This window comes from Notolepis coatsorum (assembly GCF_963971535.1).
Source record: "Notolepis coatsorum genome assembly, chromosome: 3".
Taxonomy (NCBI): domain Eukaryota; kingdom Metazoa; phylum Chordata; class Actinopteri; order Aulopiformes; family Paralepididae; genus Notolepis; species Notolepis coatsorum.
This window is the reverse complement of record NC_140167.1, coordinates 56,966,380-56,978,547: the sequence shown is the minus strand read 5'-3', so window position 1 is coordinate 56,978,547 and position 12,168 is coordinate 56,966,380. Positions and strand designations below refer to the sequence as shown.

General features: G+C 45.1%; 1 protein-coding gene across 1 annotated transcript; it reads left to right on the top strand.

Moving 5' to 3' along the window:
- The first annotated feature begins 5,498 nt into the window (after nucleotides 1-5,498).
- On the top strand, nucleotides 5,499-8,578 carry marcksb (myristoylated alanine-rich protein kinase C substrate b). Its single transcript, XM_084310509.1, has 2 exons — nucleotides 5,499-5,856; nucleotides 7,065-8,578. The coding sequence occupies exons 1-2, from the start codon at nucleotides 5,761-5,763 to the stop codon at nucleotides 7,593-7,595; spliced, it is 627 nt and encodes a 208-aa protein (XP_084166635.1). The 5' UTR covers nucleotides 5,499-5,760; the 3' UTR covers nucleotides 7,596-8,578.
- Nucleotides 8,579-12,168: the final 3,590 nt, after the last annotated feature.

Here is a 12,168-nt window from a genome sequence, read left to right as displayed (position 1 = left end):
CAAATTTGATGATTGTGTTGTTGTTCCGCTGTGCCACGCAATCATGTGTGTACAGGGAGTAGAGGAGGGGGCTCAGAACACAGCCCTGGGGGGCCCCTATGTTGAGCGTGATGGATAAGGAGCGTGAGGAGGTGCAGTTGCCTGCTCTTACCACCTGGGGACTGCCCGTCAGGAAGTCCAAGACCCACTGGCAGAGGTCATAGTTCAAGCCCAGGTCCCTAAGGGTGCGGTTACACCTTTCGTTTCATCTTCGTATCGTCGTCATATGCGCTTCGCCGCGACGTCGTGCGCCTCGAGTCACACTTTCGTTTTTTTTCCCGTTTTTGTCACCCGAGCACACTGATGTAGTACACTGCCAAAGCAGTAGGTGGCAGTAGGTGGCAAACATGAAGGCAATTTCAACCAATCAGAACTTGAATGTGCCTGCAAAGCAAATGTCAACAAGGCGGCCACCATCTTTTGCCTAGTTACCCAATGCAGCAATTCTTTTTCAGCAAAGCCTAATAAAAGTGCAATAAACAAAACGGATACATTCACTGTGTGTTCTGCCTGTCATTTGTTGATGAAACAAAACTAACATCAACACAAGTGACCACCAAGAGCGGATAGTTTAGTCTAAAAAAAGATCGGTAGCATTGTTAGCTGCATGCTAACGTCAATGGAGTATGCCATTATAACAATATAGCATTGTGGCTAGAAGCTAACGTTAGCTCACGCTACTTAGCCAGCACCAAACTGATGATATCGCGAGCTATCAGTAGTTAGATAACATTAGAGACAACGCTGTGTGTATTAAACAAAGGTGAATAGATGACTGGGCCATTTTGTTTAATGCTTGTTAAGTTGAAAGAGGAGCTCTGAGCTAACAGGGTCTGAATCCTGATAGCTCACGTTAGCCAGCTGCTCATGCAATCGGTAATGCTAGCAGAATGAATGGATGTAAACTTTATTTAACATATTGCATATGGGTACAATACAATACGGCTCAATACAAACAATTGTTAAGGGAATGCAGACTGTTGTAGCTTGGACTGGGGTCCTTATAACAATAACTTGACAACACATGGTAGCTGAAGCTATTTGGGACACGGAGCTATGTCCCAAACACAAACACACACACACACTGTTGTCACCGGAAGGGCACGCAGATGGTATCTACTGCGCATGGGCGTTTTCGCAACAACGGCTCCGTGCAGACTACACGCTGTTGTCGGCGCGTTTTTTTGCGTATTTCCAAAACGCAAACACAATTTAGCGTTTCAGCCGTATCCACAAAAAAACGGCAAAAAACGCATTTCTGTGTAATAGGGACATGAAACGTATTCAAAAACGTATAAAAAAAACGCCAGGAATACACTAGTCTAACCATGGCCTAAGCTTGGCTATGAGTTTGGAGGGGACTATGGTATTGAATGCTGAGCTGTAGTCGATGAACAGCATTCTCACATAGTTCCCCTGCCTCTTGTCCAGGTGTGATGCTGCTGTGTGCAGCACATGGGCTATGGCGTCCTCCGTGGACCTGTTAGGGCGGTATGCAAATTGCAGGGGGTCCAGGTTGATGGGGAGGGAGGAACAGATGTAGCCCTTCACTAGCTTCTCAAAGCACTTCATGGCTATGGAGGTGAGAGCTACAGGGCGGTAGTCGTTGAGGCAAGCGGGCGTAGATTTCTTTTGGGTACAGGGATGATGGTGGACTTCTTCAGACAGGTGGGGATGACAGCCTGTTCTAAGGACAGGTTAAAGATGTCAGTGAATACCGGGGCCAGTTGGTCGGCACAGACTTTTAGGACGCGGCCAGGGATGCCGTCCGGTCCTGCTGCCTTCCTGATATTCACTTTCTTAAAGGTCCTCCTCACCTCATGTTCTGTTATTCTGAACACTGAATCTCCCTCAGCAGACCCCCCCCCTCCCCATTGCCGTGGCTTGTAGGCTGGTGTTGTTATTCACAGCCTCAAACCTCGCATAGAAGGTATTGAGATAATTTGCTAAGGAGATGTCACTGTTCAGTTTGAGGGAGGTGCCTTTGTAATCTGTCATCGTTCTGAGGCCCTGCCACATACCTCTAGAGTCAGCCTGTTCAAACTGAAGTTCAACTTTATCCCTATAACGCCGTTTTGCCTCTATTACTGCTCTCCTGACGTTGTATCTCGCCGTCTTGTGTTCATTCATGTTGCCTGTCACAAGCCCGGTGTTGTAGGCTGAGGTGCGCACTTTCAGAGCCTCACGGACGGATTTATCTAAGATTACTAAGTACTACTACTACTACTACTACTACTACTACTACTGCTGCTGCTGCTACTACTACTACTACTACTACTACTACTACTCCTACTACTACTACTACTACTACTACTACTACTACTACTACTACTACTGCTGCTGCTACTACTACTACTACTACTACTACTACTGCTGCTGCTGCTGCTGCTACTACTAAGTACTACTACTACTACTACTACTACTACTACTACTACTACTGCTGCTGCTGCTGCTGCTACTACTACTACTACTACTACTACTACTACTACTACTACTACTACTACTACTACTACTACTACTACTACTACTACTACTACTACTACTACTACTACTACTACTACTACTACTGCTGCTGCTACTGTAACGGGGAAGCCTGTGAGTATATCCACAGTCACAGAAACAGGGGTGTTGACAAGTGACTGTGGCATTACGGGCTGGTAAGTTAAACTCACTTCCTCATAACAGGGTTAATAGACGCATAGGTACGGTACATAGGAGTGGATTCACTTCTTAGTGCAGCGGCCTATGTCGTCGCCCCGCGGCGCGGGAGCTCCCCTGTTCGACTCCCCCTCGGGACATAAGCATTTAACAACAACACAACGCAGACCAATACGATCCGTCACACTACTACTACTACTACTACTACTGCTGCTGCTGCTGCTGCTACTACTACTACTACTGCTGCTGCTGCTACTACTACTACTACTACTACTACTACTACTACTGCTGCTACTACTACTAGTACTACTACTGCTACTACTAACTACTACTGCTATTACTACAACAAGGTTTAATATGTCTCTGTCAAAACAGATGAATCGGGATAATCACGTCCTCCCTTTCACAGGTTTTACAGTAGCATGTTGTGTTAGTGTTGACACTGCAGACTGTGGCATGAAGGAGACCCAACTGATTTAGGTTTACTGGCTATGCCAGTGCTGCCACAACTTTCTCATGACAAGAACACCAAAATATATTCACATTAGAACCCCTAAATATATCCACATTAGAACCCCTAAATAGATCCACATTAGATGTTGTCCAGGAACCCCCCCATCTGAGAAGATATTTGTTGTTAATTGATTTAGTACTGAAGGGTTGCAGACTCATCAGCCTTCTTCTGGTGGGTCCCCACTCCCCACATGAGTCATGACACAACAGTAGTGATATATTTGTGATATGTTTCAATGAGCCTGGGTCACATGACAACAACAGTAGATATGTTTCAATGAGCCTGGGTCACATGACAACAGTAGTGATATGTTTGTGATGTGCTTCCATGAGCCTGGGTCACATGACAACAGTAGTGATATGTCTGTGATATGTTTCAATGAGCCTGGGTCACATGCCAACAGTAGTGATGTGTTTGTGATGTGTTTCCATGAGCCTGGGTCACATGACAACAGTAGTGATATGTTTCAATGAGCCTGGGTCACATGACAACAGTAGTAATATGTTTGTGATATGTTTCAATGAACCTGGGTCACATGACAACAGTAGTGATATGTTTCAATGAGCCTGGGTCACATGACAACAGTAGTGATATGTTTCAATGAACCTGGGTCACATGACAACAGTAGTGATATATTTCAATGAGCCTGGGTCACATGACAACAGTAGTGACTAGTGATATATTTGGTGGGGTGGGGGGGGGGGACTGTACATTGGAGGTGGTTGGGTGGGTGGGGGTAACTGTACTTTTGCACAGTGGCTGTTTGTATAATACCAGAGGAGTACCAACTGTTCACTCACAGCTGCTTGTCCTTTGTCCTTTTAGTATTCATATACATTTATTTTGCATACTAAACAGATCACATACTGAAAATGACATGCAAATAGTATGCAACATGGAGAAATCACATGCAACTATTCTCTCCACATACTCTTTTACACACACACACACACACACACACACACACACACACACACACACACACACACACACACACACACACACACACACACACACACACACACACACACACACACACACACATTGTCAATTATATTTTTGGCAGATATATCTTTTAGATATAAAATCTCTAGCTCTGATTATGAAGTGTCAAAGTGTTGTGCTTTTTTCAATGCTTTCTTTAAAGGTTCACTGTGGCTTTCTATTCCCTCTGTAGAAGCTCACCATAATAGTGTATAGACATACAGAGCTTTGCATATAATCATAACAGCACAATGAGCATCATGGCCTAGTTAGTCAAGGAGGTATACATCCTAATCCACAACAGTTGTCTCCTCACGTGCTACTTAGTTTTGACCTAGTCTCACCCCAGCAGTACACACTTTTCCTGTACATCCACAGGGTTGATCTCAAAGCCATTTTGGATTGGGTAACCATGGTAATGTGGGTCATGCAAGGATGGGGAGTGAGAGTAGACTTGTGGCTAGCGGTGGTGGACTGAGAGATCAGCGCAGGCTGGAGCAGCAGTATGCCCTAAACCCCCTGGCTATATCTAGGTCACCAGGATGTTCCAGAAGCAACAAGCAGACAAGACTTTGTTCTGCAAGAGAGGATGAGAGAAGTTGTGGGTAGAGTTTTTTTTTTTTTTAATATGCCAACATTTGTTTTCGGAATGGCACATTGTGTGTGTGTGTGTGTGTGCATGTGTATGGGTGCGTGTGTGTGTGTGTGATGATATATAGGAATGAGCGAGCCCTTTGTCAGCGTTCCAAATTGGGTTGTTTTCTTCTTGGGAATATTACAACTTTTTATGAACATTGCATAATTTCTTCTCATGTGTTTAATTGAAATCAATCAATCTTTATTTAATCTCGATAGATCATTGGGGGGCGAGCCTCAAAGAGATGTTTACTCTGTAATTATCTCTGTAAAGTATATAGTCCCCTTATCTCTTCTAATTTGCAGTAGAAATAAACTTTCTTTTTAGACCGGCCTGTCAGCTGTGTGTCTGAGGTATTCCACTCTGGAATTTAGGCTGGAAAAAGCCCTATACTAACATCTTCTGAACTCTATCAAATCTGTGTAACCCTCTAGTCTAAATCCTTTAAATAGCAGGTTTCTGCACGATGAGCGTAAATAATATATAAAACAAGTTGTTGTCCATGTTGCTGTTTCTCTCCCATTGTCCATAGCACCCCTCTCTCCCTAACCCCCACCCTCTTTTTTCCCTTTTTTTGTAAGGCTTGTGATTGGACGAGACGGGATTGCTTTGTCGTCATAGCTTGGAATGCCCATTCATCAGCGCACTTGGGCGTTGTACTGCGCATCTCATTTGCGGCGGGGGCAATCTCTCCATTTACAAATTCTCTTCGAGGAAAAAAAATTGGAAGAATTTGCGTTCCTTCAATTATATCTTGCGGCATTTTTTGCAAATTTTTATCTGCTCGGTGTGGTATCTCTGGTTTCCACTCGATCCCTCGGCTTAGATTTGAGGAGCGGTCGCTACGTTAGACTTGCATTTCGGAAGGAAGCTTGCGGTCTTTGTTCCGTTTATTTCATCGGTTGGGTTCCTTTGTTGGACCAAAAGCATGGGAGCACATATCTCCAAAACCGCTGGAAAAGATGAAGTCGCCGTAGAGAAGCCGGCAGAAGAGGCGGCTGCTGCAGCCAAATCAAACGGGCAGGTAAAAAATATAGTTTAAAAATCATTTTTCATTGCTCAAATGAGAGTGTATTGTGTCCGTTTGTCAATGTGTTGCGCCAATGGCGAACTCCCCATGTTCAATTAAGCGCATCCCCACGCCGCCGCGCACCGGGGTTCAGGGAAAGTGGCCGCATGTAACAAATGTTCACCCAATACTTGTTGATTTACTAATTACGAATTAAACATGGTTTCAACATCGCGTTGTTTTTAGATGTGCCAAGTATCGTTGATCTACATTTCGATATTTTCTTCTTTTGGGGGTCTTTAATAAAAGAGGCCAGGCATCCCTATTTGAAACACTTTAATTTAAGTTTGTTTATTACAAGGTGGATGTTATTTTTTTTATTTACTGTAACCTGAATGTTAGTTTTTGAGTTGTGGGCTACATAAAACATTATGATGGGTTTTTTCCGACGATAAACTGCATTTCTGGGGACGTTTGTAGCCGCTTTCACTGTGGCATGGCCATTTTAATCAAGACACCACGCCTTTGTTGCCAGATGCAATAATGGGCGCTTGTTCCAATTCTCAAGACTCGTGAATTAAGCAAACAATTTAAGCAATACCGGCCACAAAACTAAGGTCGAAAACGTTTTAAATTGGGAATAAAATGCATTGTTTGATCCAACGGGCCACAAAAAAATTCCCTGCGTCCATATTCTACTAGCTGCTAAACCAAGGTGCAGCGCCGCCTGGTGGTGGATTGTGGTTGTAACAGACTAACCAACCAACTACTACCGAGGGCTGGTGATCTGTCGTCACTCTCCTAGTAACAGATGTTGCTGCAGTTTTAGGACTCTTTTCTCATTGGCTACTGCTACTACTCGACGGATTTGAACAACGCATCACACCAGATTTCGCAGGGGGCACTATGCCATGCGTTTTTTCATATGCACGGCATTGCACGCCATCTTTTGGCCTTCGTGTGGCGTGATTGTGGGCAATCAAGTGCCCCCTGTGCTGGGGGGTATATCACTACGATATATACACATAGTAAAAAAAAGTGTATACACACTAGATATTTTTAAACTAATACATTATTATATATTTTTTAGATAAAAGACATAACAAATATATATATATATTTCATTGTTATTTGTACTGGGGAAACTATATAGTCAATATTATGGCCCAGCCCATAGGCCCAACCTGTGTCACTATAGTAAACTGTCCTCTTTGCCCTCACAGGAGAACGGCCATGCCAAGACCAACGGAGAAGCCTCTCCGGCCGCGGAGGAAGCAGACGTCCAGGCCAACGGCAGCAGCGCCGCTGAGGAGGTTCCCAAGGAGGGAGCAGAGAAGGTAGAGGCCGCCGAGAACGGGGAGAAGGAGCCCGCGGCCACCAACGGAGAGGCATCCGCCAAGCCGGAGGAGGAGGGCACCCCCACCACCAGCGAGGACGGCAAACAGAAGAAGAAGCGCTTCTCCTTCAAGAAGCCCTCTTTCAAGCTCGGCAGCCTGTCCTTCAAGAAGACCAAGAAGGAGGACGCAGAGGAAGGAGCGGCGGAGGCCCCCGCTGATGGAGAGGAGAAGGAGGGAGCCGCTGCTGAGGAGGCCAAGCCGGCAGAGGAGGGAGCCAAGGAGGCCCCGGCGGAGGAGCCAAAGGTGGAGGAGGTGAAGGAGGCGGTGGGAGAGGTGGCAGCGGCAGCTGAGGAGAAGCTGGCTGAAGCCTCACCCGCAGAACCAGAGACGGCGGCCAGTCCAGCGGCAGCAGAGTGACTCCTGCGTAAGGAAGTAGAGTCTAAAGAACCTGTCTGATTGAAGGAATGCGAGGACTTGTCTAAAACCAGGGATTTTTTTTGTGGGTGTTTTTTGTTTACTGTTCTACAACCATTTCATCCATAATGACTGCAATGTCCTTGGCAGTGACGGGGCAGATCCGTGTGCGTGTGCCAGTTTGAGGTCGACCTGCTTCCTCACTGCTCATCGGTGTTTGCGTCACTCTGTGAAGTGAGCGGGAGAGTGTTTTAAGTGCGAATGCGAGCGTGAATGTTTTCTACATGAAACCAAGTTTGGTTGAAGTTGGCATATTTAAATGAAGTATTGGGTGCTGGGCAGTTGGATGTAGCAGCTAAAGCTGTGCCTGCAAGTTTGACACATTGTGATATTTAAAAAGGGAAGTCCTGGACTAGTCTTACATGTTGTCTTTGCAGTGCACAATTGTTTACAACTCTTTAAGATCAATGCTCCTGTGGACACACTACCATTCCTGAATGAACTAGTTTTTAGTTAATTGTCAACTATAGGTGTTATCACTTTTCCATTATATTTCACTATTTCCGGACTCTAGTAATGCACGTTGTATAGACTTTGATATTACTGGTTTTATGAGATGTACCTAAATTTTAACAGATTACCCATTGTAAATGAAGTTTTCTTGTTTCTCAAACCATTTGTAAGATTGAATAAAATTGGGAGATGTTTTAAGCAAATTTGCATCGAGTTGTGATGACTACATGATTTAGAATTGTGTATTTTGATGACCAAACGACTACGAAAGTACTGGGGGGGGGGGGAAATGTGCTGCCAGTGCAATCTTTTAAAACGTCAACTTTTTTTTGTGTATATAGTGAAGCTTCACCCTACTTGAGATGGAATGTAATTTTTGATGACAAATGGTATTACGATTTTTCTCTGAAGGTTTTCAGGCTTATTTTTTTGTCTTTCTTGTGAGCACTGTGAAAGAATAAAGGAATGATGTGTCAAAGACAATCTGCTCATTTGTTCAAAGGTATAAACAAACTTTAAAGGCACTTAACTCTAGTTCAGGGGTCTCAAACACGCGGGCCAATTGCGGCCCGCTGGATGATATTTTGTGGCCCCCCCCAGATGATTAAAAATATCCCAAATATATATATATATTTTTTTGCAGTCATGTCATCACAAACCCTGGCATTTAAAGGGTACAAATAAAACAATTCCTGCACCAGAATGCAGGAAATTAAGTCTTTGTAACACAATCTCCTGGTGGGGGACCCCCCCCCCCCCGCCTAAAAAGTGGCCTGACTGGGGCTATATTTCCTGGCCTGAATGATTTCCCCAGTCCGACCCTGGTTAAAAGCCTCCAATGCTTATTAGTGTGTGTGCGTTTGAACGTTTGCATGTTTCAACCATACATTTCCATAAAAATTTAAAAAAATACTTGAAACCCTTTTTTGTGTGGAATATTTTGATGCGGCCCAGCCTCACCCAGACTCTACCTCCAGCGGCCCCCAGGTAAATTGAGTGAGACCCCTGCAGTCTAGTTGGTGTGCAATAGTATTGTGTGGGTGACATCAGTAGGCTATGTTTAGGGTTCTTTGCGTCCTCGTGTGGTGGTGGTTGAAATTACAAGCCCCTAGTATTTAAAGTGAGGTGGAAATCAACCCATTCATGTGTGAAAATAGAGATGGACGAATTTAAATGAGAACCAACATGCTGCTGTTCTATTTTTGGGCCTTTAGTAGGCATCTGTTTTAGACCGCTTCGGTCAATGCGGTCCACAACACTTTTATCCCAATTCCTTTCAGACCTTGATACTTTGCAGCGGCCGGACAAAGTGATGTCATGTACACGCTCGCGTGCACTTCACCCCCGAGATGAATTATTTGATCTCCTTTCGCGAACAACCGCAACGTAATTGTGTGCTTTAGCGTTGTTTGTTTCAATCGCAGAACTCCGGGGTTCACATTGTAAATAGTGACCCCTTGAGCTCCCGTCACATAAGCGAAACTACTTGCAGACACGGCTGAAATTGATGGGTGTGCTTGACGTTGACACGCTGGGAATCCAAAACCTCAAAACGCCATACTGTTTAAGTTATACCTCTGCCCTCCGATTTAACCAGCTGCAATGCAAATGCAGCCACCGCAAGAATGGTGTGTTTAAGGGATAATTCTGTCCCCGCTGCCTGGACTGGGTGTCCTTTTTGGACAGGATTCTTGAGGCTACCCACCTTTTGACTGCCATGACCCTCTCGTGGAATCAACATCCTGCCTTCCATTGCTCAAGTCTCGAATGGCCTCTTATTTTTTGGAGTATTACAATATGGCCTAGGTTTAGTTACACAATGTGACTGGGCAGCTGGGTTGTACTCTGTTCACGTTTAAAATCTAAATGTAAACGGAACTTGTTTACTTGCTGATGCTAGAACATCTATTCTAATTGTCAATAGGTTGGACAGGATCACTTTTTCATGCCACAAGTATTTCTTTTCAATAGTTAAATTGTAAAGAAAACCACACTTTATCTTGGAAGTCATTGCATTGAAAGTGAATTGATCTCAAGTCCCACTCCTGCTCCATAGATCATAGGCCTCTTTGGTCAGTGCTAAAAAAAAAAGATTGAGGCCAGACACAATTTTTACGAGGGTTGGGACATACATGGCCATGGTGTCTCTCGACCACTGTCTACATCCGCCCTCCCGCCCGACAACAACCGTGTCCCCTCAGCAGCTGGTGGCTCTTAGCTGAGTTGAGTTTCCCCTCAAGCATCTTGCTCTCTACTCCTGTGCCCTGCACCCACCCACCTAACCACCACCTCTCTCCTTCCCAGGGATGATCAAACGGTGTCTGTCTGGGGCCAAAGGATACTCCTCCCCGGCCCTCATCCCACCAGCTATATTGAGCACCACTTCAGTCCCGCAGGAAAAATAGCTTCTATAAACGCTGGCAGGACTGTCCCATGGAGAGAGGGATGTTTTCCTTCCAACGCATTCGCCTCACGGTTCCAATATGAGGAATCACTAATACATCAGGATTAGCTAATGCAATGCAAAGCAATATAGTGATGGTAAAGTAAGACATTTCATAATACAGACATGTCTGTTAGACAGTGGTGGAAAGTAACTAAGTAGTTTTACTCAAGTATTGTAATCAAGTAAACATTTTAGAGGTACCTTTACTTTATTTAAATGGTAAGTGTTGCATTTATATAGCGCTTTTATCTTCTTCTTCTGCCGTGTCTTTAGACCTGCAGCTCCGTTGAGGCAAGCCAGGCCAACGTTTCGTCGTCCAGTTCCATTAGACCGCGTTCTCCATACGGTGGCCGGTGTTTGGGGCAACTGGTGATTATATGTTCCACAGTCTGCAGGGGCTCCACACTCGCATTCGGCACTGTCCTTGAGGCCCCACCTCTTCATTGAGGCGCTGTAGCGTCCGACGCCGGTCCTCAGGCGGTTGAGGGTTGTCCACTGTGTTAGATCCTGATCAAACTGGCCAGTATCACGTCTTCGTCTGTTTGGCCCTCCATCCAATTCCTCTGCGTTGTGTCATTTTAATGGTCCTGACGTCTCTATACTGGCTGATAAGATCCTTATCTCTCCCCGTTAGTACAATCCGCAAACCATAATAATTCTCCACCTCCGTAAGAATCCGACACTTCGACAACGTGAAATACCTTACAAGGAAAAGCGTGGTTTTATTTGATAAACAGAAACCTCAGCTCAGATGTTAACAGATTGTATTGTCCTTGAAGAGTCTATTCTAATGATCTTTCGGTGTGTTCGTCTATCGTCCTTTTGTTATTCAGTCCAATAGTGTTCAGGCCTGGTCTTTAGCCTAACTAACTATCCTCGCGTTAGCCGGAGCTAATGATGATGTGGCATTCTTCCCCCCCCCCCCCCTCCTCTCTGTGATGAGAGGAGAGAGTGTCTTCTGTGTGATCTCAGTCCTACTCGCTCTTGGTCTGCCTTACACCCGTAAACACTGTTCGACTTATAGATCTTCGTCGTAACAACGACGGCCCCGCCTTCTCTCTGGTTGTCATGTGCCGCGTTGTCATGACAACTGCGTTAATAACCTTTCACACCATTAAACGTTTCATTCACTGTTGCATTAAAGAGGTCACCCCTCTCCCTCGCTCTGTACCGCTCCGTTATCTTCGTTCTTACAAGGAATTCAAAACATTCTCTCGCTGGCAGTGTGCCTCACAACAATCACCCTGCTCTACTGAACCACCGTCTCCTGCTTCCATGCACATTTCGATCTCACCGTTTTAGCTGCGGTCATCTCCCCCCAATCTATACATCACATGCATTGAAAAAGCACCCCAAATCCTTCAACTGCTTCCGGGGCAAGTCCTGACCAGGGACGTCCAGAGGGTCATTGATGTAGAGGTGCAGCCTGGATGGTTATCCAAAGCGCTTCACAATTTTTGTTCCTCACATTCACCCATTTACTCACACTGACAGCGGAGGCAACCATGCAAGGTGCCAACCTGCTAATCGGGAGCAGTTGTGTTAAGTGTCTTGCTCAAGGACACTTCGACACTCTGGGAGGAGCGGGAATCAAACCTGAGTATTTCTACTCCACTA

Coding starts and splice junctions, on each gene's coding strand:
- marcksb (XM_084310509.1), top strand. CDS start 5,761: ATGGGAGCACATATCTCCAAAACCGCTGGAAAAGATGAAGTCGCCGTA. Junction 5,857..7,064: donor CAGCCAAATCAAACGGGCAG/GTAAAAAATATA, acceptor TTGCCCTCACAG/GAGAACGGCCATGCCAAGAC.